At 42.6% G+C, this 27,535-nt stretch overlaps 1 protein-coding gene across 1 annotated transcript; it reads right to left on the bottom strand.

Annotated features, from left to right (window-relative positions):
- Window positions 1-687: 687 nt before the first annotated feature.
- Window positions 688-27,535, bottom strand: PRRG2 (proline rich and Gla domain 2). Its single transcript, XM_033962078.1, has 8 exons — window positions 27,324-27,535; window positions 26,444-26,549; window positions 18,345-18,458; window positions 13,595-13,758; window positions 12,353-12,401; window positions 11,352-11,481; window positions 7,440-7,595; window positions 688-1,622 (listed from the first exon to the last, which is right to left on the bottom strand). The coding sequence occupies exons 2-8, from the start codon at window positions 26,526-26,528 to the stop codon at window positions 1,592-1,594; spliced, it is 729 nt and encodes a 242-aa protein (XP_033817969.1). The 5' UTR covers window positions 26,529-26,549; window positions 27,324-27,535; the 3' UTR covers window positions 688-1,591.

Here is a 27,535-nt window from a genome sequence, read left to right as displayed (position 1 = left end):
TCTGCCGTCATTTACTATGTTACCTGGCAGAAACCCAAAGAGCAGCAACATTCCAGAGCTGAGATTGTGATGTCATAATGCCTCATTCCACCAATGCCTAAGAGCCAGCCTCAGCAGTGATGTCACAGCTTAATTAGAAGGCAACTTCAGCATTTGGAACCTAGGACAATACCAGGTGGACTTTGCAGTCTATGACCCAGAAATAGCAAAGAAGAGACAAGTTAATTTAATCATGTGTTTGTAATGGGTATAGCTAATGGGCAGACTGGATGGACCGTTCAGGTCTTTATCTGCCGTCATTTACTATGTTACTATATTACCTGAGGCACTGAAGGGTTAAGTGACTTGCTCAATATCAAAAGCAGCAGTGGATTTGCACCCTGGTTCTCAGACCAGTACTACAACTCCAAATGACACTCTTCCTACTAGAAGTGGTGATGTACAGACCTTCAATATCCCTCACCCACACTATATATAAAAATTTAATACATTATACCCCCTCCCTGTGTTGAAGTATTTTCACACTTTCAATCCTGGCATACTGGCCTATTAAGCAGGACTTTTTTATACCAAGCATGCATAGCACTTAGCTTGTACCAGCACTAAGAAAGTGTAATGGCATTTAACTGTTACAGACAAAGACAGTAAATATAGAAGCTCACTTTAAAAAAAAAATGATTTCATAAATTTGTTATTTAAAATATTTAATGAAAAATTCTCTCATCTCACAGAAATAACACAAACTTAAGTTGAAATATTTTCTGTGGTCTCGCAGAGTTGCCCCGGGAATTTGTGGCGTACATTTTGGATTGTGGCTCTGCACAGGGCGGGAGCATGGTGGGGGGGGGGTTTCCTGGCCTGGCTCACGCTGGGCCACTGGGGCTTTCAGGGTGTGTTTTCTGGAGGACGGGAGAGGGACTGCCAAGGTTTGTGGCAGGCCTGGAGCAGACCTGCAAGGGGACAGGGTGCAGAACTAACAGGAAGTGGGGGGGGGAGACTGAGTGTGGAGCCTGGCAGGGCAAGGCACTTTAATATAAACCCTCAATTTATATTCAAATTAACCTTTTTCATGGGGGGGGGAAAAAAAGGTTACCTCGGTTTATATTCAAGTATATACAGTACTTGATGGAGTTTGATTTGGGGAGGGGAAGGTTGAGTAAACTATTGAACTTTATTATCTTTAAATTATCAGACATTGTTCATTTATCATATGTTCAATAAAAATTGTTTTAAACATTAAAAAAAAGAAGCTGAAGTATTATAGAAATACCACCTCTTCTTGCCATTGACCCCCCTCCCCCGTATCATCTTTTTGCACAATATTTAACAGCTCTACATCCTCTCACAGTTGGGTCTGCATTTCTACATGGATCATGGTTTGCTAGTGGCCTAGAGGTTCCAACCAGCACACTTGCTGAGTTTCTTGAAGTATATCACTTTGCAGCACAAATTTTTCAGTTTGTCCTTATTCTTGTATGCCTCTTCTGAACAGAGTAGATATGTACATGCACATGGAAATCACATACACACACCCTGTCTCTTAAGCTCCTTGAAGGGTGACACTTGGTGATCCTACATGCCTTCTTTTCCCTTAGCTGGGGTGAGCAAAATGGACAGCATTCCTATAGTTTTGGGAAAACAGAACACAACATCCATTAGAAATAGACTTGTAGACCATAATGAGTACAGCAATGGTGAATGAAACAGTTTTTGCAGATATTTTAAAGCCTGACAAACAAACACGTAAAATCCATGACATACCGATGGGCAGAGTAGATGGGCCATTTGGCCTTTATCTGCCATCATGTTTCTATGATAGGAAATGCACAAGAGGCAGAAGGAAGAATCTTAAAATTAAATTTTCTTTATCGCCTTTACAGAGGGTCTTTCTTTGCATTCGCTAGTACTGAAAAGAAAATGTATCCAACTTATTTATACATTGTTCTGTTCTGGTATACTTACATATTGCCTTCCTTGAACAAAGGTTTATGCCAAAGCATTATCCTAAGACAAGCAGTCAGCATATTTTCGCATGTGGGTGATGTCATCTGTGGAGCCTGGTACGGATAGTTCAAAAGTGTACTGTTACTTTAAAAGATTGAAGTGTCTTGAGATTGCACATGCTGGTGCCTTCCCACCCAACGTCGGCTTGCAGGATCATCAGTTCTCAGTTTTCCGCAGAACTGAGCAGCTGTTTTTTCCAGCACATCAAACTTTTCATTGTAGTGCCTTCGTTTTCTTCATTATTTCATTTTCTTTTCTTTTTCCTTGGCTTTGCTAAATTTTTTTAGATTTTTAGATTTGGGGCCTTCAGGATCCCCTCAGCCTGTTTTCAGGCCAGGGGCATAAACTCTTTTTCAGTATTACATCTATTCGACCTCCCCGGACAATCGAGTCCTTTGATTTTGCATTGGCAGCTCTTCCTTCGATGGTCAAGCCTTTCAGTGGCTTAAAGTACTGCACTCGGTGCAACAGGACCATTTCGGTAACTGATCCACACATCTGGTGTGTCCAGTGCCTCGGTCCTCAACACAGACCCGATTCTTGTCTGTACTCGTCTAAATTGCAGAAGAGGTCACTTAAGGCTCTTCAATTCCAATTTGAATGCAACAGAACCATGAATGCTATTAGAATTTCTGGGATTTGCAACTAGCTATCAGAAATCCCATCTACAGACTACTCAAACTCTAGAATTCATAGGGGCTCTTTTAGACACAACTCAAACTCATGCATTTCTACCACAGCAGAGACTCGACTATTTTATTCATACCTGCCAGAAGGTCTCCTCTCTTCAATGCCTCAGGGCACATCAAAATTATATGTCTTCTAGGTCACATGGCATCTACAGTTCATGTCGCTCCATTTGCCCATCTACATCTCAGGGAACCTCAGTGGACACTCTTGACCCAGTGGTGTCAAGCCACTGATCCGTTATCCCACCAACTACAGGTAATCTCAGCACTGCAACAATCCCTTTAGTGGTGGTTATCACCAGCTAATCTGTCCAAGGGCCTTCTCTTCTACACTCTGCTACATCAATACATATCAACAACGGATGCTTCCATGCTCGGTTGGGAAGCCCACTTCGACAGACTCCATACTCAAGACAGCTGGAATCCTCAAGAGAAATCTCTCCACATCATTCTTCTTGAGCTTCGAAAAGTCTGAAATGCTTTGTGCACATTCCAGGAGTTCTATCAAGTAGTCCTCATTTGAATGGATAACCATGCTACTACAAGAACAAACATGAGGCACAGAGTCTCACAAGTTTAAGTTTATTAGTATTTTGATATACCGACCATCACATGTATCTGGTCGGTTTACAATAATACAGCACGGTTTCAGTAAAGGCAGATCTTGCCTGACGAACTTGCTGCACTTCTTCGAGGGAGTAAACAGGCAGATAGACAAAGGCGACCCGGTTGACATTGTATATCTGGATTTTCAAAAGGCGTTCGACAAAGTTCCACATGAATGACTACTTTGGAAAATTGCATGCCATGGAATCGAGGGTGAAATACTCATGTGGATTAAAAACTGGCTGGAGCATAGGAAACAGAGAGTGGGGGTAAACAGACAATTCTCAGACTGGAAGAGCATCACCAGCGGGGTGCCACAGGGCTCAGTGCTTGGACCTGTGCTCTTCAACATCTTTATAAACGATCTGAACATTGGTATGACGAGCGAGGTGATTAAATTTGCGGACGATTTGAAGTTATATAGAGTAGTGAAGACAGGGGGATTGCGAAGATCTGCAACGGGACATAATCAAACTGGAGAAATGGGTATTGACATGGCAAATGAGGTTCTATGTGGATAAGTGCAAAGTGATGCATGTCGGGAACAAAAATCTCATGCACGAATACAGGATGTCCGGGGCAGTATTTGGAGAGACCTCCCAGGAAAGGGACTTGGGAGTTCTGATTGACAAGTCCATGAAGCCATCTGCACAATGTGCTATGGCGGCGAAAAGGGCGAACAGAATGCTAGGAATGATCAAGAAGGGGATCACGAACAGAACCGAGAAGGTTATCATGCCGCTGTACCGGGCCATGGTGCGCCCTCACCTGGAGTACTGCATCCAGCACTGGTCGCCATACATGAAGAAGGATACGGTACTACTCGAAAGGGTCCAGAGAAGTGCGACTAAAATGGTTTTGGGGCTGGAGGAGTTGCCGTACAGCGAGAGATTAGAGAAACTGGGCCTCTTCTCCCTTGAAAAGAGGAGACTGCGAGGGGACATAATCGAAACATTCAAAATACTGAAGGGAATAGACTTAGTAGAGAAAGACAGACTGTTCACCCTCTCCAAGGTAGGGAGAACAAGAGGACACTTTCTAAAGTTGAAAGGGGATAGATTCCGTACAAACGTAAGGAAATTCTTCTTCACCCTGAGAAAACTGGAACGCTCTTCCGGAATCTGTTATAGGGGAAAACACCCTCCAGGGTTTCAAGACAAAGTTGGACAAGTTCATGCTAAACTGGTGAGACTGGACTCATTTGGAGCACTGGTCTTGACCTTGGGCTGCCGCGTGAGTGGACTGCTGGGCAGGATGGACCATTGGTCTGACCCAGCAGCGGCAATTCTTATGTTCTAAATCTAAGTATAGGAGAAAATAAAATCTCTATGGAAGTAGGGGGAAGCGGGTCAAGTCAAAAGACTTGATTACAAAGAATACGATACAAAGGAGAAAGAGGGGAGGGGAAGATTTGTAAATTACATTGTATAAATAAAAATAAAGGAAGAAGAGTCCAAAATTTGGTCCTGAGCAATTCCACACAACATATCCTCAAAGCAGTTTATCTTGCAGGGAAACACAATGTCCTAGTAGACAAGATGAACAGATTCCTACAACCTCACGAATGGTCATTCAGCTCAACCGTATTACATCAAATATCTGTGGATTGGGGGATTCCGGAGGTGGATCTCTTTGCTTCCCCTCACAATCACAAGCTCCCAGTCTTCTGTTCAGAATCTACATTCCCAAATTGCCTGGAGTCCGATGACTTCTTCCTGGACTGGAGAGAAATTTCTATGCTTTCCCTCCAATAACTCTAATCTGAATTAAACTTTGCCAAGAATAAGCAACCATGATTCTCATAGTGCCCCATGGTTTCCCCTTCTTCTACAATTTAGTGTACAAGATCCCATTACACTTTAAATCTTTCCAATGCTGCTGACACAGAACGAGGGTTCTCTTCTTCATCCCAATCTACGTTCGTCGACTCTCACAGCATGGTATTTTTCTCTCAACAACTAGATATTTTACCACTTTCTGCACCAGCGTCAGCCATCATTCAGATTTCTAGAAAACCTTCCACCCAACACTGTTATCACTTTAAGTGGACTCGCTTCACAGTCTGGTGCAATCTCAACTCATTGGATCCAATAACTTGTTCTCTGATGAAATCTCTATTTGAACCATTCTCGACTTCACCTCTCAAGTTTCTCACTTGGAAAATAGTCTCATATTCTTCGCTTCTGATTGCCAAGTCAGTGAACTTCAAGAGCTTGTGTCAGATTCACCTTATACAACATTCTACCATGATAAGTTGGTTCTTCACACTCATCCGAAGTTCCTCCCAAAAAATCATCTCGGAATTTCATCTCAACCGGTCTATAGTTCTCCCCTTCTTTTTTCCCAAAGCTGCATTCTCACCCTGGTGAAGCAACACATTTGACCATATGCATGCTCTTGCTTATTGCTTGGATTAGACTAAACCTTACAGAACTTCCATTCAGCTGTTCCTCTCATTTGATCCTAACAGACTTGGAGCTCCCGTCACCAAGAGAATCATCTCAACATGGCCGGTGGACTGGGCCTCCTTTTGCTTTGCTTGAAGTGGGCTATCGCTGGAAGGTCAAGTCACTGCACATAAAAGTAAGAGCAATGGCAACTTCAGTAGCTCGTTTACATTCCACACCTATTGAAGACATCTGTAAAGCAGCCACCTGGTCCTCAATTCATATCTTCACATCCCACTACTGTTTGGAAAATCTTTCCAGATAGAATAGTCGGTTCAGCCAAGTAGTTCTACAAAATTTATTTTCCATTCAGATGTCAAGTTCCCTCCAACCTGTTTGGTTTCGCCAGGCTCATAGTCAAAATGTGGCAGCTAGGGAGTCCCACATGTGAGAGAATATGCTGCCTGATTGCCCTAAGATAAAGCACAATTAATTACCTGTAATGGGTGTTATCTGAGGACAATAGGCAGATATTCTTATAACCCTCCCACTTCGCATAGTTGGCTTCTTAGCTTTTTTACTGATGGTCTCGCGAGCTGATGTCAGGCGGGAAGGCACCGGTGCATGTGTAGTACGAGTGGTCTAGAGACTTTCTTTTTAAGTGACAGTACACTTTTGCACTGTCCGTACTGGGCTCCGTGGATGACGTCACCTAAATATGAGAATATCTGCATGCTGTCCTCGGATAAAATCCTTTACAGGTAAGTAACTGTGTTGTATATTATAATGGCATATTGGTTTGTTGGACCATTATAATGATAAAATAATACACCAATACAATGTTTCTAGTGGTTATGGATTTGAGTATTGCTGTTTGAGAAATTTGGAGACAAGAGATTCTGTTTGTATTGTGATGTTAATCCAGTAGAGATCGTATCGTTCATCTCTAGGTCTGCAGTACTAGTCATCTGGAAATGCAGGTGAGAAAAGAAATGTTTTTAATCCAACCTTAAATGTTTTAGTTTACACTCTAGCCTAAGATATAAGTGAAAAACATGCTGAAAGATAGGGGCGAGGAGAGAAAAAGGCTGCATGTCTATGGAATGGAGTCTGGCCATAGTTAACAAAGGAGTAACAAGACAATTTTGCTCTTGTGATCATAGGATCATTTTGGTGCACATTGAAGCAAAATGTCAGACAAACAATGAGGAAGTCCCATCTAAAAGGTCTTATGAGCCATCATAAGAACCTTAAACTAGAAAGCTGATTGGAAGTCAGTGAACTTCTAAAAAAAAAAAAAAAAAAAGATGTAACATGATCAAATTTAAGAGCAAATGAAAAGACTATAAAATGACCCCATAACAGTAATGACTTTGTTGTACTATATTTGCATGGCAGAGTCAGAGGTTGCTAGGAAGCTTGAAAAAGACCCTATTCTGAGAACTAGCAGGTAAAATACTTGTGTGCTAAACCGGCTAGAACTGGTTTAGCTAACACTGTTAAATGCACGGTGAGTTTTGACAATCTGGCCCTGAATCCCTATACCCATCCCCCCACTATGTTTCTGGCATTGATACTGGCATGGGACACAGAGAGACCACTGCTTTAAAAGAACTCTAGGTCACTAGAGCAATTCAGAAAGTTCTCTTTAGTTTTAGAAGAAAGATTCTGGCAGTGAGACGCTCAACTGAAGGTATATTTTGGAGATGAGACAGATTTTGAGGTAGAATCCCAAAGTGTACGTGGGAGTTACCTTTGGTATGGTGGAGGAGGTGCATCATAGGTTCCTGAGGCCTCAAGTGCCTGTTCATAGGATGGTAGTCCTGGTGCTTCTGGCTGGTGTCTTGGCAGCCGAGTCAAGGGTACATCTTCTGTAGGCAGCGCACTACTGGTTAAACTCACAGGCACTCTGCCGGTGAAAGAGATGAGAGGAATAAGGAAAACCAGATTTATTTCCAATTTTTACTGCATGGTGTCCTGTAGATTAAGAAAGGACCAACATGCTTAGTGGGATGTGGCAAGAGCACATGGACAAGCCGGAGGAGGGGGATTTATATAACAGGGACCCATCTTAAGCCTAGTTTGTAAAGCAAAAGAAGGTGCCACCTTTTATTTCCAGGTTACTAGTGCAAATGGCAGAGAATGCACATACATCTTAGGCGTGATCACTGGTATAAATGGTCGCACTGAGAAATAAACAAGACCATTTTAAGTTCACGTGTGCTCTGTCCAAACTCCACTGGCAAAGCACAGTGTGTCCTTTTCTTCTGTATTAAAAAGTAATTCTTTAGCAAACTCTCCAGACCAGTATAGATCTCTTACAGATGGGTTATATCTCATCATGACCAGTAGGTGGAGACTGAGACAAAACTTTGGAATAGTACATAATAGGTGACTCTCCCTAATTCTATCAGTCTGCCAAATAGCCAAGCAGAACTAAGAACTAGAAACAGAAAACAAGACTCCAAACAGGAGTAACAACTAACCTACATGAATGTTGTTGGAAAATGCAGAGGAGAGACCCCTGTAGCAAAATGTCCCCACAGCTTGCCAGCTATGCCAGCCAAGCCACAGCCACTGTTCTTTGATCTCCCCGGCCCTAGAAAAATACTAGAACCTGCAGAAAAAGCAAAATCTGCACATGCAACACCCGCAAGAACAACAGACAGGGTGGGGTTCTATACCGGTCTGGAGAGTCTAAAAGAAAGAAAATTAGCAGGTAAAAACCTAATTTCTCCTTCATGCACTTAAGTAACTAGAATACTATCATTTACATTCATTCTTGCCATCTCCATTCAAGCGATTCCTTATAGGAATTATAAAGAAGGGGATCACGAACAGATCAGAGAAGGTTATTATGCAGCTGTACCGGGCCATGGTGCACCCTCACCTGGAGTACTGTGTATAGCACTGGTCACCGTACATGAAGAAGGACATGGTACTACTCGAAAGGGTCCAGAAAAGAGCGACTAAGATGGTTAAGGGGTTAGAGGAGCTGCAGTACAGTGACAGATTAGAGAAACTGGGCCTCTTCTCCCTCGAACAGAGGAGATTGAGAGGGGACATGATCGAAACATTCAAGATACTGAAGGGGATAGACTTAGTAGATAAGGACAGGTTGTTCACCCTCTCCAAGGTAGGGAGAACGAGAGGGCACTCTCTAAAGTTGAAAGGGGATAGATTCCGTACAAACGTAAGGAAGTTCTTCTTCACCCAGAGAGTGGGAGAAAGCTGGAACGCTCTTCCAGAGGCTGTCATAGGGGAAAACACCCTCCAGGGATTCAAGACAAAGTTAGGCAAGTTAATTTTTGCTTTGGGTTGTTTCACTTAAAACCTCAAATCAGAAGCTCTAGCTCTATTTAAGGGATCAGTCAGTTTATGTGGATCTCATAAGCTTGTAGCACTGCAGTGACTGGGAGATACATGATAAAGATTTCTTTCAGTTGCTATTTGGAGTTCTTAAATTCATAGGGTGGGGTGGGGGGTTAACAATTCATCTTCACAGGAACAGTGAAGTAACACATTCCAGGTTCCAGAGTGCCTGACTTTAAGAATAAATGGGACGTCCTAGTGGGATCCCTACGAGGGTAGAGTTAAGTCATTAGTACTCAGACGTAATGGGGTGGGTCAGTAGAGTGGGCAGCAGACTTGATGGGCTGTAGCTCTTTTCTGCCGTCATCTTTCTATGTTTCTAATGTCAAGTACTTCAATGCGTATGACAATTTAAAATTAGGAGACAAAAAAATGAAACAATTTTATACAAATAAATGTACAATGTAACGTACAAATAATTACTGATACAAAAAGGAGAGAGGGATGAACTACAATCTTTAAAGAAGATAAAGGTACATTTAGGGAAAAAACATCTGGAGGGCAACAAAGAATTTTAAAAATATGGCTACGCCTAAAGGAGAGGGTAAGGGAAATTACGACCTATACATAAGGTCCGATTCAAATTAGAAATTAAAGTTAGATGAATTATCCTATCTATGTCTCAAATGCGTCCTTATATACGTAACTTTTTAATGAGCTTTTAAATTTTTCTCGTGAGGATTCTCCATGTAAATAAATTGGTAAATTGTTCCAGAACTGGGGTGCTATGACTGAAGCAAGGTTTGGGGGGTCTAGGATGATTCATTGCGGCCGTTTCAGCGCTGAAGCAATGAATAGTCCTAGATAAATTTCCGATGTCTTGATTTACAATTTAGCAGTCAGAAGTGCTCAACTCTACATTTAAAATTAAAGGTCAGAACTTCTTTTCTACGTCATCATTTTTATTATATTTACAACCTTTTCCAACAAAGCTGCTCTGCCACTTCCATGCATCCTGGAAGTGCAAGCGGCCCTATGGCATACTGGGACTCGGGTCTGGCATTTTTATTCAGCCACTGATTCAGCGTTTCGGAGGGGGTTGATGCCCTTCCACCCCAAATTCTATTCAAGGCCCCCCCATTCCTTCCCCCTAAAAATTCTTCCCTCCAGCTCTCCTCCCTGTCTGCAATCTGGCACCTCTCCATCAAGCACTCCCACTGGAAGGGGATGATTCAGTGCAGCAATGAATCATCTAATTCCGCAAGGTTTGTGACCACTGAATGACAGGCAAGGAGACAAGTGTAAAAAATGTGATTTAAAAACGCAAGGCACTAGTTACTTCTTTAGTGCCGATCTGCGCGAGTGCATAGGGCATATTTCACCGGGGATCGAGTGTTTAAATCGGGCAATGCTGTCTCCTACCTTCTTACATGCTTTTTGGACCTGTCCAGTGGTCCATTCTTTTTGGGCTGCCACAGTCAGATATTTGACTCGGTTACTACGATGTAGGATTCCTTTGTTGGCAGAGGGTTTGCTGCTAGATAGATACGAGGCTTTGTTGCGTAAATGCGCCTTAGTGGACAAAAAAGTTATTTTGACAGTGTGGTCAAGTAGTGATGCCGCCCCTTTTTAGGCATGGAGAAATTGGCTTCTTGTCTTGATGTTATTGGAATTTAAATATGCTAAATTCACTTTGAAACGCAAGAACCATTTCCTTGAGATTTGGGAGGTCTATATTTTTTTCCTTTCTCCTAAAGCTCGCAGTGCAGTCATGAATTCCCTTTCCCCTTGAGGGGTGGGTGTGGGGTCAGGGGGGATGGGACTCGAGAGCTGTATGTCACTAGCTGGGCAGCCCGTAAGAGTTGGGTCCCAGCGTTTCGTTAAGTTTCTGTTGTAGGTCTTTGTTCTCGACCTCCCAGTGTCTGATATTGTTCCTTGTAACTGGTTTATTTCGAGTTGGTCTTGTCGAGACTGACTGATTGTTTCATCATGATGGTTTGGGGGAGGAAGGGGATTTAGGGTTGAAGTTCTGAACTGGTGAATTGGATGTACTTGCTATGCTGTTTTGACTTCACACTGGTTGGGGGTCTGTTCTTTTGCATTTGTCAAGTATGTCTTTGTTTACCAATAAAAACTGTTTTGAAAGTTAAAAACTCAAGGCAGTAGGGCTAACACAATGGTTTATGGCGTCATACCTCAGTAGAGTTGGCTCCAAATGAGTAGTAAATCTAAAGGAAACAACAAATTTTTGATTCATAAAGGCCCCCCTCATTGCCTAACATTCAGTCAGAACCAATTTGGATTGCATCGCTCTTTGGTTCCAGCTATTTCAGCAGCAGATCTGGGATCTTACCTTCCCTGACTTCGCTCTCTGGCTCTGTATTTTACACAGTAAAGTGCAACAAGAGTTCCCATGATCAGCAGAACTATGGTAGCAATGAGCCCTGCCACTAATCCAGCCACATCGATTGCAGGCGTGACTGCTGAAGAGAAAGAAAAAGAGAGAGAGAACGAACAGGACAAGATGAGACTCCAATGCCGGTTTCCTCCCAATCATTCATTATTTCTCAAACTTGACTAACATTTTGCTGGAACAGAGCTGCTACAGGTTAACTTTGTTTTGTGCATTTTGATGCCTCTTTGAATTATTCTAATGAGGGGCAGATTTTTCTCTACATCGGATTGTCTCATCCCCAATTACTGCCATTACAAAGTTAAATTACTTGATAACCACCTGTAGTGAAAGAGGAAACTCCATTTGCAACCGCCAAGAGTTTTTCCTCGGTTAGGCCCCACCTTCCACCCAGTATAAATGAATCCTGCATGCATGCGCACGGGTTCTGCCTAATGGTATCTGCACATCCCACGGCTGCTACTTTATACTAAAAGGTACTTTGCCTTAGCACTTTGTTTGCTATAACTCATTCACTGGGCAGGTTCTATTCACTACTTTGTCCATCAGTTAGTTCACTGGAACTTCAGGTATATGGGTCATACAGAGTTGGGGTTTGGAGACAAATTGATAGGAACAACGCACACATCCAAAAATGGATCACTTTCCTCTTACAACCCTCACCTGGTCTCCGGCATCTTTTCTGTGATGTACCCAAAGAACCAGCTTCCAGAGCCTGGTGCGTCATACTCCCTGTCCTTACTCAAATCTACTCTAAATAGCAGCTTTGTAAGACAACTTTTCTATCTTAACCCCTCAGCACAGCCTTAATGTTTTCTTAATAAATTAAATGATCAAACACAGAGATGAGACAGCCTATGTGTACAGTAACACTGCAGGAGAGATAAGATCATAGTGGCTCCTCTTTCCACTCCAGGATGCCAACGTGCATCATAGCTCACCTGAATCCCCACCTTTTCCGTTATGAGGGTACTTGTCCCAGAATTGTTTCTGTAGGGGGAGAAGACACATAGATTTAGGGAAAATTGGAACTGGAAGAAAAAAAAACCATGTCACATTAAAAACCAAGATGGCCTGTCTGGAAGCCATTTATTTGGGTAAAAATGCCTTGTCTTTCCTTCCTCATGCACCTATCCATGTTTGTTTGGAAACTGCACTGATTTTTATTATTATGAAGGGTGGTATATAGGGATTTTATTATGCTCAGCATAGATGTGGCCTTTCATAACAAACATACTTTTTGCCAGGTGAAGAAGCCGCCTTTCCATGAACATTTTCTTTGAAGTCATTGAAAAGGCACATACAGTATTCCTTTTCACTGAAACAAATTCAAAGCAGGTTATTTTATTTACTTTTTGTAAAAACACATTCTTAAGGCCTGGTTTTTGAACAAGCATTTTCAAGTTAACCCAGTTTTTCTCTCTCTCTATGATCCCTACAGATCAAATATGGCTCTTCCACGTGCAGTTGTGCATATGTGAATTTGATTAGTAAAATAATTTCCCATGGATGTAACACTTTGATGTAGTTTACATTGTTTTGTTTTTTTGTTTCAGACTGTCATTTATATTGTATATGTTTTACTTTGTAAGCTGCCTAGTTTTTAAGCGGGATATAAGTTTTAAAATAAATAAAGGCGGTTCAGGGGTCAACAAGTGAAGAAGGGTTAAGGGATGCGATGATGTGAGAAAGAAGACTGAGGAAGTTAAAGGAAGATGAGTTGGGGGAGATGAGGGTGAAAGGGAGAGGGGAGTAGGGGAAGCGGAGGCAATGACTGGGGAGAGGAGTAGGGAAGCTGAAGGGCTTGGTGAAGGGAAGTAGTTTTGACTTGCTGTAGCCAGGGTGTTGAGAGAAAGGATAGCGGGATCATAGTCAGGAGAGACGGAGGATGAAGGGGCGATAAGAGTTAAGGATGTGAAAGAAGGCGCATATCCTTACTTTCAGAGTTCATAGTTAATTTTTACTCATAGCAACTTTCAAAGACCCCTAGTACAAGTTGCACCCATAGACTTTTCAAGTGAGCAGGCAATCTGATAACTGCTTGATTGCTTTATGTTTAAAATAATTTACCAACCGCCCTTCCTTGATCTATTTTGCATAGTTTGGAAATCTCTACTGGGAATCTCCTTCTCATTCCTATGCTGGTACAAACTGTCTCCTTTACTGGTGCAGATGCCACTCACAGTAATCTGGTCATCCTCGAAGCACTCACGGGCCTCCTCGTAGTTGCACACCTCTTCCTTGCACTCTCGTTCCAGGTTGTCTGGAATAAAGATCTCAAAATCCCAGTGATTATAGAGCAGTTTGCGGCCCAGAAATCTGTGCGCTGCCCAATCATTTAGGAACACTACAAAAAGGGATGGAAGAGACAGGTATTATTGAAGGTGACAGGAGGCAAGTGACTTTCCCATCTGCCATTTAGGAAAGCGTGTTTTGCATTGATTTCCACATGAAAATGCTGATTATCCCCAGAGCAAAAGTTTGCTTCTAGTTCACATGTAAGGAAGGGCCAGACTCTCCAATGGTGGGATAGCGGCTCTCCTAAAAATCCCACCTGTCCCAAGCAGTGGTGCTTCTGCATAGCCAGCCAGCACAACAAAAGAGGGAACTCCTCCCAGCTCATTGCAGCTTGGTAGTTTTGAACTGGATACCCAAGGAACTGCAAGCTAAGTTTCAAAAGGCAAAATAAATATGGTAGTGTAACAGCCACAGATGGCAAATCTGTCTAGGTTTGATCCCATATCATTTATAGGCATAGAGCACCATGTAACGTACTTAATGTCATACAGCGAGTGGTGGGATGTCCATGTTTCTAGTGGCAGAGTCCTGTGACTACCCACAAGGCCAGCGGTTCTCAATTTAGCCCTCCACAATGAATATGCAGGAGATGGATTTGCATACAGTGGAAGCAGTACGTTCTAAGGACTGGGTTGAGAACTACGACTAGCACAGTCATGCTCATCACGGTACCTGGATGAGTGAGAACACTATGTAACATATTTTGGTTTTGTTCCTGGGAAATAAGTGTTCTTTCTTAATTGCTTATGCCACAAAGTATAGAAAATAGCTATCAGTCCCCTCAAACTTTGCTTTTGTGACCAGGACATTGATATTTTTAAATTTACCTTTTTTACAGACAGTAGGTGCCTGCTTTGCTAATTATGGCCATAGGCTTAGTAAAAGGGTCCCTTAAGAGTAACTTCAAGATCTTTCTAGAACTTTCTATCAATTTAAATAGTAGTACAATATAACTATAGAGTTTTTAAGTTCACCAGCTTAGTTCTGCATTGTTTTAGATGGGATCCAGAGGCTGCAAACATCTGGCAGATGCATTTTGTTATGTATGCAGAGGGAAAAAGTACTCCATAGAATCATCTGCTAAGATATGTGATGCCTACAAGGCATATTTTGGCATGCCTGTTGGGGGATCAAAACAAACCTTGGGCATCTCACTTCACATGCGAAAACCGCCAAAAACTCTGGAAGGTAAGACAATTTTGTTTCTCACTAGGGCGACAGAATTTTCTGCTATAGAACGTCTTAGAATGTTAAATTTAAAAATATATTTACATTTTAACATTTATTCAAGGTTATTTGAAAATATATCATATCTGAAATACGTTGCAAGAATCTTGTACACATTGGTCACAGGTGAAATAAATTTATTGTTTTCATTACCAGAATTTCATTTTGTTTTTCTTTAAGATGGCCCAGAGAGGAAAAGAAAGCCTGAGGTTTGCAAACCAAGAATTTGGCAGGAACCGCTCAAACAACTGCTACTTCTGCATGGTGGACCCTTCCAAACATCAAACTGGGCATGCATCTGCAATCACATATCCAGACATTTCTTCATCCATCATCCCGGTGCCACATTACCCTGAGCTCCCCATACTCACTCCCCCAGAGAGAGCGCAGTTGTCTTCAGAAGAGAACAGCAAGTCAGGAGAGTGAGGGACATGTTGTAGATCCAGTTTACAATATCAGTGAGCTGATGAGAGAAACCATATTATCCAAACCAAAAAGACCTCCATGACTTGATCAGAGATATTGGTCTCACCAAGTCCAATGCCAAGCTTACTTGTTGGATGAAAGTGTGCAAGTCACAGATCAGAAGAAACGTCACCAAGCTTTTTCCACATTCTTCACTCATCAAGATGGGCTCTGCTTCTGCCACAATGTGACCAGTCTGTTTGAGGCAATTGGAATTGCCTGTATCTGAAGTGGTGTCTCTTCATTGACAGCTCATCCAGGAGCATCAAAGCCATGCTGCTCCATAATGGAAACAAGCACTCATCTCTTCCACTGGGTCACTCAGCATCAAGACCTTACTAGGCGCCTTGAAGCATGAAGAGTATGGCTGGAAGGACATCAGAGACTTCAAAATGGTGGGTCTCCAAGGCGGTTTTACCAAGTTTCCCTGTTGACTTTACCTTTGGGACAGTTGAATACAAAGGTACGACTGGCCACAGCAGACTGAGTTCTCTGTGGGGAGAAAAAAATGTCAAATGGGAACTACTGGTGAACCCCTGGAAGATGCCAATGCTATTACTGCACATCAAATTGGGCCTAATGAAATAATTTTTCAGAGCTTTAGATAAGGAGTTGGCAGCCTTCAAGTCATATTCCCTAATCTGTTTGAGGCAAAGGTCAAAGCTGGTGTCTGTCAGATCACAAATAAAGAAGATCCTGAAGTGCAAGGAATTTCCCAAGAAGCTAACTAGGAAGGAGAAAATGGCTTGGAATAGCTTTGTCGCAGTGGTTCAGGGCTTCCAGTGCAATCACAAGGCTGAAAAACACATGGAGTTGTTTGAGAATCTGGTGAAGAATTACAGCAAAAAGGGCTGTAGGATGTCTTTCAAAGTCGAGGTCCTTGATGCTCATCTTGATACATTTAAGGAGAACATGGGAACGTACTCAGAGGTGCAAGGTGAGTACTTCCACCAGGATATACTGGACTTCAAACACTGCTATCAAGGATAATATAATGATGGGAGACTATATCTGGGGGCTGATTCGTGAAAGTGACTTACTGTATAATCGCAAGTCTCAAAAAAATGCTCACTTCTAAATCTTCTGTGGTCATTTTTGTATAATCAATATAAATACACTAGCTGATTACCCGGCGTTGCCCGGATATTTATTTATCCCAAAATGTCCAACCCCCTACATGTCCCACCCCACACGTTACCCCCCCCACATGTCCCATATGCCCCACCCCCATGTCCCAACCCCCTACCCTCCACATGTCCCAAAGGAATGTCCCTCTCTATGGGGCTGAACTTAGACTTAAACGGCATCGGGAGTGTCGGTATTCATCTCTGCGAGCCCGAAAACTATGGGTTGGACATTAATATCTGTCGCTTTTGATAATTTTAACATATCACCCCCTTCCCACCCCCACAGTATTTAACCCCGTCCCACCTGCACAATATTTTTCCCCAGATAGTAAGTCATATGTGTACCACGTTTGGTTGAAATCTCTCCATGCGTTTCAGAGTTATGCTGAGTATTCATCTGTGAGCCCGAAAACACTATGGGGTAGATACTAAAATCTGTCATTTTCAATCATTTTTACATATCCCCCCCTTCCCACCCCCACAGTGTTTGTCCTCAGATAGTAAGTAATGTGTATGTCAAGTTTGGTTGAAATCTGTCCATGCATTGAAGAGTTATGCTGGAACATACATACATACACACACACACACACACATATATTCAAATTATAATGTGAAATATTTGACAAAATGAATACAATACAACTAACGCAAAACTTGATTATAAACAACATTTTTAGTTTCACCTCCAGGAGCAAGAACATATAAATTCTTGGGTGAACCCACCCTTGAGCAAGCAACATAGAGTTGTGGGCCACGAGACCCCCAGAACATATCACCCCAGGTAGTGAGGGATCTGCATACCAAGTTTCGTTCAAATCGGTCAAGCCGTTTTTGAATTACTGTGAGAATGGCAGCTTTTTACATTTTTTCCATTGACATGAATGGGTGAAATCTGATTTTATGTTTGTAGCTCCGCCCACGTGTGCAGGTGGGCCGCGAGACCCCCAGAACATATCATCCCAGGTAGTTAGGGATCTGCATACCAAGTTTCGTTCAAATCGGTCAAGCCGTTTTTGCGTGATCGCGGCACATACACACATACCTCCGATTTTATATATATAGATATTAATTGTGATTTGTAACAGCACGAACAGGGTGGAATCTGGGCTGGTACACAAACACAGAAGGTAAAGGAAAATTCTTTATTAATTCCAAAGGAAAATCCTGCAACCTGTTACTTCACAGGGCCAGGCATACAATGAGCAATCTTTTCGTTCAAAAGTCCTGAGGTGGGCCTGTGGCTGACAGGACCCAAGACATGGACCATGGTTTGTAACAGCCACATCCTCAAACACTATCTTGTAAGAGTCTTCCTTCAGCCAGGTAACAAGGTCTGGTCCTAGTCAGAACTAAGAGTCAGGTTCCCAAGTATTTAGCAAGAAAAGATTTGGCTTACCCCAGGAAGCAGAATGTCCAGTGGTTGAGATTAAGGAGTATGCTGGTGGCACTTCTTCCTCCTCCCTCTGGGCCTCCTTAACTTAGTTCTGTCCGTGTCTCTTATACTTCTTGGTAGCTGCTTCCCTGGATCCTGTAACCAGTAGGTAGGGGGAGCGGTAGTGTCCTGTAGACTCCCTCACATGATTCATATGTTGCTTTTTATGACTTGAAAAGATGAAAATTCGGCGTTTTCATGTTTTAAACAGGCAAATTGCAAAATTTGACTATCCTGGTCACAAAAGCAAAGTTTTATGGAAATAACAGACATTTTCTACTTTTTAAATCGTGTCACATAGTGGAATAAATGTGAACCTATGGCACACTGTTGGAGTTCAATTGCACACTAACCCCTCAGAATGGTCATCCTTTTTGGTCCTACCTTCTTCCTCCACTGCAGTGGCTGGACTTCGAGAAGCCAGAGTATACTTCACAATCACCAAGATCCCCTGAATCAGCAGAACCAGTGAACCCATCCCCCACCTCATGGCCGGACCTGCGAAGACCAGTATGAAGGAGATTGAGAGAAGTGGGGCAACAAAGGCATGGAAATAGAGGCTACTAGATTTAAGCACAGAATTCCAGATGCTGGTACTGTACCAGAAGCAGGAGTCTGAGGCTACCATTAGTGCAGACCAGGGTTTCTCGACCCAGTCTTTGAGACATACCATTCAAGATATCTTGAATTAACAATATGTACAAAAGAGATTTATATACAAGGGAGGCAGTACCAGGGGTGTAGCCAGCATTTTCTCTCTGCACTACCCCCCCCCTCCAAACACACACTCTGGACACCACTGCTTTTTTTTTTTTTACCTATGCTGGCAAGGATGCCAGGTATCCACCAGCCAATGTCATGCCAGGAGTCTCATCCTATTATTTTTTTTAGAAAACTAGTAAAGATACAACTATTTGACAAATTAGTAACCCAAGCTTCCTAATACAACATGTATTGTGTACATTCTAGAAATTGATGTATCTTTTTAACTGTATATTCGCTGGATGTTCAGCCTTATCTGCTGTGAACCGCCTAGAACCATGCGTGGTCTGGCGGTATATAAGAATAAATTATTATTATTATCTGAAGCCAGAACTGTCCTAGTGTTGGCAGAAAATGGTTAGGAGTCATTGCCCAGGAAAAGGATCTAGGTGTCATTGTTGAGGATACGTTGACGCCCTCAGCTCAATGTGCGGCGGCTAAGAAAGCAAATAGAATGTTAGGAATTATCAGGAACGGAATGGAAAACAAAGATGAGAATGTTGTACAGTAATGCCTTTGTATCGCTCTATGGAATGGCCGCATAAGAACATAAGACCTGCCACTGCTGGGTCAGCGGCAGCCCTTAGGTCAAAGACCAGCACCCTGAGACTAGCCCTACCTGCGTACGTTCCGGTTCACCAGGAACTTGTCTAACTTTGTCTTGAATCCCTGGAGGGTGTTTTCCCCCTATTTGAATCCCTGGAGGGTGTTTTCCCCTATAACAACCTCCGGAAGAGCGTTCCAGTTTTCTACCACTCTCTGGGTGAAGAAGAACTTCCTTACGTTTGTACGGAATCTGTCCCCTTTTAACTTCACTTACAAATGCATTCCCTAGTCTAAAGCAATTATGTAAGCGGGTAGATTACAGTTAAATCATTTATATTCCACTATTGCCAACAAATAGTTTACATACAAAGAACAGAATTAACTAAGATGTACATATACACTAGACAAAGATATTATTCTAATCATTAACTAAAGAAAGTTTTGAGCACTTTTTAAAAAGATTGTAAGCATTACTATAAGTCATATTTGAATTGGCAAGACAGATCAAACAAAAGCAGCCAGATAAGGAAAGGAGATAGCATACAATCTTATAGATATTGGGGAATTGTAAAGTCTAAGTATTCTGAACGTTATAATATTGTCCAATCAATGGTCTGCAAATTAAATTGTTCATCTATAGAGCAGTCAAACCATATAATATTTTAAATACCAAACAACATAACTTAAACACGACTCTGGCTTCAATTGGCTATATACGATGGAGTAATTCTATCTGATTTTCTTAGTTTATCAATTAACTGAACAGCTGAGTTAAGCAAATACTTAGGAATTTCTAGATAAACTATGTTACAGTAATCTAGTTTACTTAATATTACAGCTTCTACAACCTATCTAAATTGATCTTGTTACAAAAACTTCAGATTTCTAAATTTCACTCGTCAATTTGCTATCCCGAATAATTCCTAATAGTTTTAAAGATGATTCTACCTTGGAAGGAATTCCATCTACTTTAAGAATTAAATTTTCCCCTTGTATGTCTTTAGAACACAGGTGTCGAAGTCGGTCCTCGAGGGCCGCAATCCAGTCGGGTTTTCAGAATTTCCCCAATGAATATGCATTGAAAGCAGTGCATGCACATAGATCTCATGCATATTCATTGGGGAAATCTTGAAAACCCGACTGGATTGCGGCCCTCGAGGACCGACTTCGACACCCCTGCTTTAGAACCAATTAGGGCTCCTTTTACAAAGGCCCTTAACGGGCGGTATAACGCACGCTAAATTGCCGCGTGCGCTAGCTGCTACCGCCTCCTTTTGAGCAGGCGGTAGATTTTTGGCTAGCACGCAATAATCCGGGGTGTGCGTTAAAAACGCTAGCGTACCTTTGTAAAAGGAGCCCTTAGTTTAATCTTTGTTCAATTTCAAGTACGAAGCACTAATCCAATCTGTGCTCAGGTGAACACACTATTTAAGTAATTTAATTTTTAGTATTTATTTTATTTTAAAAATTTATTTTCTGCCTCATCCTAGGCGGATTACCATAAATCTTCACAACAAAACAAACTGCAACAAGTAACCCTACTGCATCATTCCCTCTTCTGAAATTTTAAATATAAAATGTCAAAGACATTTCAATCAAAAATCACCTAAGAACATAAGAAGTTGCCTCCGCTGAGTCAGACCATAGGTCCATCCTGCCCAGCGGTCCGCTCCCGCGGCGGCCCATCAGGCCCATCGCCTGAGAAGTGGTCTATACCTATCTATACCCTTCAATCCCTTTTTCTTCTAGGAATCTATCCAAACCTTCTTTGAAACCATTTAATGTGTTCCTGTCTACAACAGCCTCTGGAAGCGCGTTCCATGTATCCACCACCCTCTGAGTGAAGAAGAACTTCCTAGCGTTTGTTCTAAACCTGTCCCCTTTCAATTTCCCCCAATGCCCCCTTGTACTTGTGTTGCCCCTTAATTTGAAAAATCTGTCCCTGTCTACTTTTTCTATGCCCTTCAGGATCTTGAAGGTTTCTATCATGTCTCCTCTAAGTCTCCGCTTTTCTAGTGAGAAAAGTCCCAACTGCTTCAATCTGTCGGTATATGGGAGATTTTCCATTCCCTTTATCAGTTTAGTCGCTCTTCTCTGTACTCCCTCAAGTACTGCCATGTCCTTCTTGAGGTACGGCGACCAGTACTGGACACAGTACTCCAGATGAGGCCGCACCATTGCACGATACAGCGGCATGATGACTTCCTTCGTCCTGGTCGTAATACCCTTCTTAATGATACCCAACATTCTGTTTGCTTTCTTTGAGACTGTGGCCACCTTTAAAGCTAATTACAGCAGCCTGCAGAGGATCGCCGGTAGGTAAACTGATTTTATTTTCAATATAGTGATTGAAATGTGTCAGTTTTGAGAATTTATATCTGCTGGGTATACGGAAAAAATTGCATTACAATAAGTAAAGGGGATGGGATCTGGGGCAGAGCTTGGGTGGGCCTAGGGAGGTCTGTGGTTGGGGTACTCAGTTGATATTTGTTAGACTTAGAGGGTACTTAGCTTGAAGTAGTTGAGAAACACTGCTATAGGCAATCAGCTGGCACCAGTGCCTCTCCTTATCTCTGGCCCTCTTCCCTGCTGGCGCCCCCTACTGGCATCTCAGGGCACTTCTGGGTGCCTCAAGCCGTGGCCACTACCTTTAGCCTATCCAACCATCCCGTTTTTTGCAGGATATCTACTGTAAAGTCTGGCCAGTAATGTCCTCATGTTCTAAGTTAGTGGAGTTTCCATTAATACCTCCCCAGCCCATCCTACACCGAATCACCATATAGGGGACACAAATCGTACAAGTCTATTCAATACCGGCCTTAGTTCTTTAATTTATACCATTGGTTTTCTAATTAGAGATCCTCCATGTTTTTAAGATGGAAAGAGCAATTGCAATACAGAAAGGGAACTATAATATTTTATAAAGATCTGGGGGCCATTGGAACGATATTGTAATGAGTAAACATCATTTTCCTTGGATAAATATATGTACACATAGGGGGGGTGGGGGGAGATTTTCTGGAAATTTCACTAAATTATATGTTTATATTATATTTATGATATAATTGATTATAATATTTGAAAGAAGGTGGGTGGGACGGGATATAATTTTTATGTTTTTAGAATTATATGAGAATTACAAGTGTTATTGTTGTTACTAATGATATATTCCTGTACGCTTGCTGTAAGTTTTCAAAATGAATAAAGAATTAAAAAAAGAGATCCTCCATGTTTATCCCACGCTTTTTTGAATTCCATCACCGTTTTCCTCTCCACCACCTCTCTTAGGAGGGCATTCCAGGCATCCACCACCCTCTCCTAAGTCTTCCTCCCTGCAACCTCAAGTTATGCCCTCTAGCTTTACCACTTTCACATCTCTGGGGATTAAGTGACTTGCCTAGGGTCACAAGGAGCAGCATGGGATTTGAACCCACAACCTCAGGGTGCTGAGGCTGTAGATCTAACAACTGCGCCACACATTCCCCAATAAATCGAAACAGGACAGTAATACCATCAGCACAAATAAATGTAATAGCCTGTCATCTCTTAATTTTTTTCCTTTTGGTTTTGATATACCACTTTTAAGTGCAAAGCGGTTTACAATTACACAGAAATTCAAAAAAATATTTTAAAAATATAAAAATGGTAGCAAACAGACTCACATAAACAATACAGACATTAACATGCTACGTAAGGGTCCACTGAGGCTTTTTGCATTACAGTCAGAGAATCAGATAAATCTTGGAAATTCCATCATTGAATTTGGTGAAACAAATAAGAATTTGACAATCTGTGGTGTCAGTACAGGGGGCAGTTCTGTGGAATATATTGCCAATTGAAATTAAAGAGTCTTCTACTCTGATGCAATTTAGGAGAGGTGCAAAAACATTGTTATTTGAGAGAGAATATAAGTAAGTTATTTTATTTATTGCAGGTAGATTTTTAGTGTACTATGTTAAAAAACATAAGAATAGCCTCAGAGCAATGGTCCATCAAGCCCAGTAGCCCATTCTCATGGTGGCCAATCCAGGTCCCTAGTTCCTGGCCAAAACCCAAGAAGTAGCAACATTCCCTGCTACCGACCTAGGGCAAGCAGTGGCTTCCCCTATGTCTTTCTCAATAACAAACTATGGACTTTTCCTCCAGGAACTTGTCCAAACTTTTCTTAAAACCATCTACGCTATCCGCTCTTACCATAACCTCTAGCAACGCGTTCCAGAGCTTAACTATTCTCTGAGTGAAAAAATATTTCCTCCTATTGGTTTTAAAAGTATTTCCCTGTAACTTCATTGAGTGTCCCCTAGTTTTTGTAATTTGTGACAGAGTGAAAAATCGATCCACCTGTACCTGTTCTACTCCACTCAAGATTTTTGTAAACGTCAATCATGTCTCTCCTCAGTCGTCTTTTCCAAGATGAAGAGCCCTATCCTTTTTAATCTTTCCTCATATGAGAGGAGTTCCAATCCCCTTCATCATCTTGGTCACTCTTCATTGAACCTTTTCTTGTGCTGCTACATCTTTCTTGAGATAAGGAGACCAGAACTGAATGCAATATTGCAGATGAGGTTGCGATACAGAGGCATTATAACATTCTTAGTCTTGTTAACCATCCTTTTTAAATAATTCCTAGCATCTTGTTTGCTTTTTTGGCTGCCACCGCACATTGGGCAGAAGGTTTAATCGTATTGTCTACAATGGCACCCAGATGCTTTTTTTGGGCGCTAACCCCCAAGGTGGACCCTAGCATCTGGTAATTAGATTGTAAACAATTTTTATTGACTGAAAAAAAGAGCAGTATCATAAGAAAACAGCAAAATAGAAAAACAGCAAACAGTAGCGTGAAATCCGCTAGAACAAGGCAAAACAATACAAAGTCACATGTTAGTTATATCCACCCTCGTACCCCAAAAATCCCAGAAATCCAACCCATCCCCCCAGTCCCTCCTCCAAACATGGAGGGGGAGTTACAAGGTCATTCCAGTAACATACAGGGGATCCCTCTAAGCAGGGAAAGCCCAAAACAGGACCAGACAAACCAGTCCTACGAGAAAAAAAAAGAAGAAACACACTCCCCCCACGATCTGGACTCATGACCCTAGGGCACACACCAGGTCTTGGCCCCCCGCCAAAAGACAATCCCAGCATCCCACTCCCCCCAGAGCAGAGAGATACGAAGATCCAGAACAAACCAAGATACGACACAGCCAGCGATCCCCCCGGGGCAAGGAACCAAAAGCACCTGGAATATCAAGTACCACTTGGTCAACGATGCCCGTGACATCTTCCCAAAAGGGAACTCATATAGTACCACCTCAATCCAAAAAGCTCGAAGACACCAGCATTCCCATAGGGCATGTGAAAAGGAATTTGGGGCCCTCCCACACTTGAGACACAGGGGCAAGGTGATGCCTCCAATTTTATGAAGCTGAACCTGGTTAAAGGACCCTCTATACAAAACCAAGCATAGCATTCCCAACACAGCTCTGTGGATTAAGCGTAGCAGACCCACAAGATTCCTAGGGATATGCCAATGAGCCAAATCCAGATGAAGTTCCGTTTCCCAACCCTCCCTAACCCGCTGACGATCCCGAGGAGCCTCGAATAGAAGCAAGGACTTATACAAGGCGGACATTGAGGTCTGAGAAAGCTCAACCCGGGCAAAGAAGTCCCAAATATGAAGACCCACTGGATGGTGAAGGTTCTCCTTAGAGAGAGAGATAATATAGTGCTTAGCCTGGCAATAAGCAAAAGTGTGCCCCCAGCAACACCCCAGACAGTCCTGGAGAGTAGCCAAAGGCTTCGGCCCCCCCCCCCCACCTGCTGATAACAGAAGATGTTCCGTCAATGAGAAACCTAACGTTTTCCAACGGCGAAAACTAGGATTGTTGATCTCAGGCACAAAAAGAGGATTGCTTGTAAAGGGCAATAAATTAGTCACGCTCGGATTCCCTCCAGCCGCTGCACCAATCCTTCCCATGCCACCTGCATAGAAGCCAAAAGCACGGTGCCATGGACCTCCCTAGGCAAATTCCCAGACAGGATATGACGTAAAGCAAGAAAGGAGTACGGGGCATGCAGAGCAGTTTCAAGAGAGGTAGGGGTATATTGAAGCTCCCCAAACAACCAGTCTTTCAAGTGGCGCAAAAGACAAGCTAAATTGTACAACCCAAAATGTGGAATACCAAGACCCCCCCTGCTGCCACCCTCCCACAAAAAATCGTAACACAACCTGGATTTCTTCCCCTGCCAACAAAACCTGTACAAGACTCGATGCAAAGCCCGTAAGTCTTTCTTGAGAAGGTGCAGTGGGAGGATCCAGAGCACATACGACCATTGGGGAAAGACGACCATGCGGATCAACGCTATTCGACCAAGCAGTCTCTCCAGCGGACCAGTTGTCGGGATGTACTAGCAAGGAGTTCCTGAACATTAAGGGAATAGAGGCGACTGGGACAAGCCAGAAGTTGGATTCCAAGATACTGAAAGGAACCAGTCGCCCAGCAAAGTGGAAGCAAAGCCCCCCCCCCACTGATCCCACAACTCTGGCAATGAGGAGAGGGTCTCCGATTTGCCCAAATTCAAGCGGAAACCGCAAAATCCCCATATTTGCATCTGCCACTTGGATGCCCAGTCTTCCAATTTCCTAAGGTCCACTTGCAATTTTTCACAATCCACGTGTGTTTTAACAACTTTGAACAGTTTAGTGTCATCTGCAAACTGAATCACTTCACTCGTCATTCCAATTTCCAGATCATTTATAAATAAGTTAAATAGCACCGGTCCCTCCCAGTACAGACCCCTGCGGCACTCCACTGTTTACTCTCCTCCATTGAGAAAAATGACCATTTAACCCTACCCTCTGTTTTCTATCCGATAACCAATTCCTAATCCACAACTGAACTTTGCCACCTATCCCATGACTCTTTAATTTTCTCAGGAGCCTCTCGTGAGGAACTTTGCGAAAAGCTTTCTGAAAATCTAGACAAACTACATCAACTGGCTCACCTTTATCCACTTCTTTATCAAAGAAGTCAAGCAAATTGGTGAGGCAAGATCTTCCCTCGGCTGAACCCATGTGACTCTGTCTCATTAAATCATGTTTGTCTACATGTTCCACAATGTTATTTTTTATAATTGTTGGGCACCATTTTGCCCGGCACTGAAGTCTGACTTACCGGTCTGTGTAATTTCCTGGATCTGCCCTGGAACCCTTTTAAAAAACCTCCAATCTCCAGGTACTACAGATGATTTTACAGGCATGATCCTGGTAGCTATGGAGTCCTGTGTATGGAACAGAGTGCCTGAGTCATTACATCAGACTCTTTAACAAGGCTGTTTTCGACTCCTAACTCCCACTCACTTCAAATTACCTTTGTCCTTCCTATCATTCTTTCTGCAGGGAACTCCCCCTACCCCTATATATCCTGTCTGGCAGTCCAAACTAGATTGTAAGCTCTTCAGAGAAGGGACTGTCTAATTACATATCAAATGTACAGCACTATAGAAATGCTAAATAGTAGTAGTAGGGCCTGAATGATAGAAACCAAGTCAGTACATTTCCAACTAATCCTGTTATTTAAAATATTAAGAGGAAGATTATGACTAATTAGCAAAGGCATAACATAAGAGTGTGTGACCATGTCTCCCCTTTTAACTTGCCAAAAATGACTGTTAAAGGTGGTGAGCAGAATACTTTTATCTAATACCATCACATGCAGCTAATATCTGAGCTTGTACACCATTGTGTAGTTTTCATTCATTTTCTGTGACATCTTAAGGAGGATTTTGCACAGCTTGTAGTTTTTAAAGTGTCACTTTTGGTTGAGGAATAATCATTAAAAAGTGTGAGGTGTGCAGGATCTGACCGTTTCTGATTCTCAGAGAAGAGGCCTTTATTCAGTGCCTGGAGATAGACATTCGGCTTTGACTCCAGCAACCCCGGAGAGCAGGAAAGCTTCACTCAAACAATTGCCCAGCCCAGAAAGAGGGTGACTAGCCCTGGATCGCGTGCAAAAACTTGGCGAAAGCGAAAGGAGCAGAAGCCATCTCACTCACCTGCTGCCTCCCCCAAGTTTGCAAGGTGGGAGAAGCCTTTTCAGTGAGGACAGTTGCCACAAGGGGGCGACGACATGAGCCAACGCAACGCTTTGAACTGGCAAATGCAAAAGAAAGGAGCAGAACCGAAGCGGCTCCGGGCTGCAGCGAGCGCGAGCTCCCGGGGAGGGCGGGGCTTGGGCTTTCAACAAGTGGCTGGCTCCGGGGGAGGG

The sequence above is a fragment of the Geotrypetes seraphini genome, chromosome 10 (genome assembly GCF_902459505.1).
Source record: "Geotrypetes seraphini chromosome 10, aGeoSer1.1, whole genome shotgun sequence".
NCBI classification, from domain to species: Eukaryota; Metazoa; Chordata; class Amphibia; order Gymnophiona; family Dermophiidae; genus Geotrypetes; species Geotrypetes seraphini.
This window is presented reverse-complemented; position numbering and strand designations above follow the sequence as displayed.

Excerpts from the sequence above, each read along its gene's own strand:
- PRRG2 (XM_033962078.1), bottom strand. The coding sequence starts at position 26,528 with ATGCCTGTAAAATCATCTGTAGTACCTGGAGATTGGAGGTTTTTTAAA. Across the intron at positions 11,482-12,352 it reads CGGAAAAGGTGGGGATTCAG|CAGTCACGCCTGCAATCGAT; the intron begins GTGAGCTATGAT and ends CTTTCTCTTCAG. Across the intron at positions 1,623-7,439 it reads CCTCCTCCACCATACCAAAG|GAATGCTGTCCATTTTGCTC; the intron begins GTAACTCCCACG and ends CCAAAACTATAG.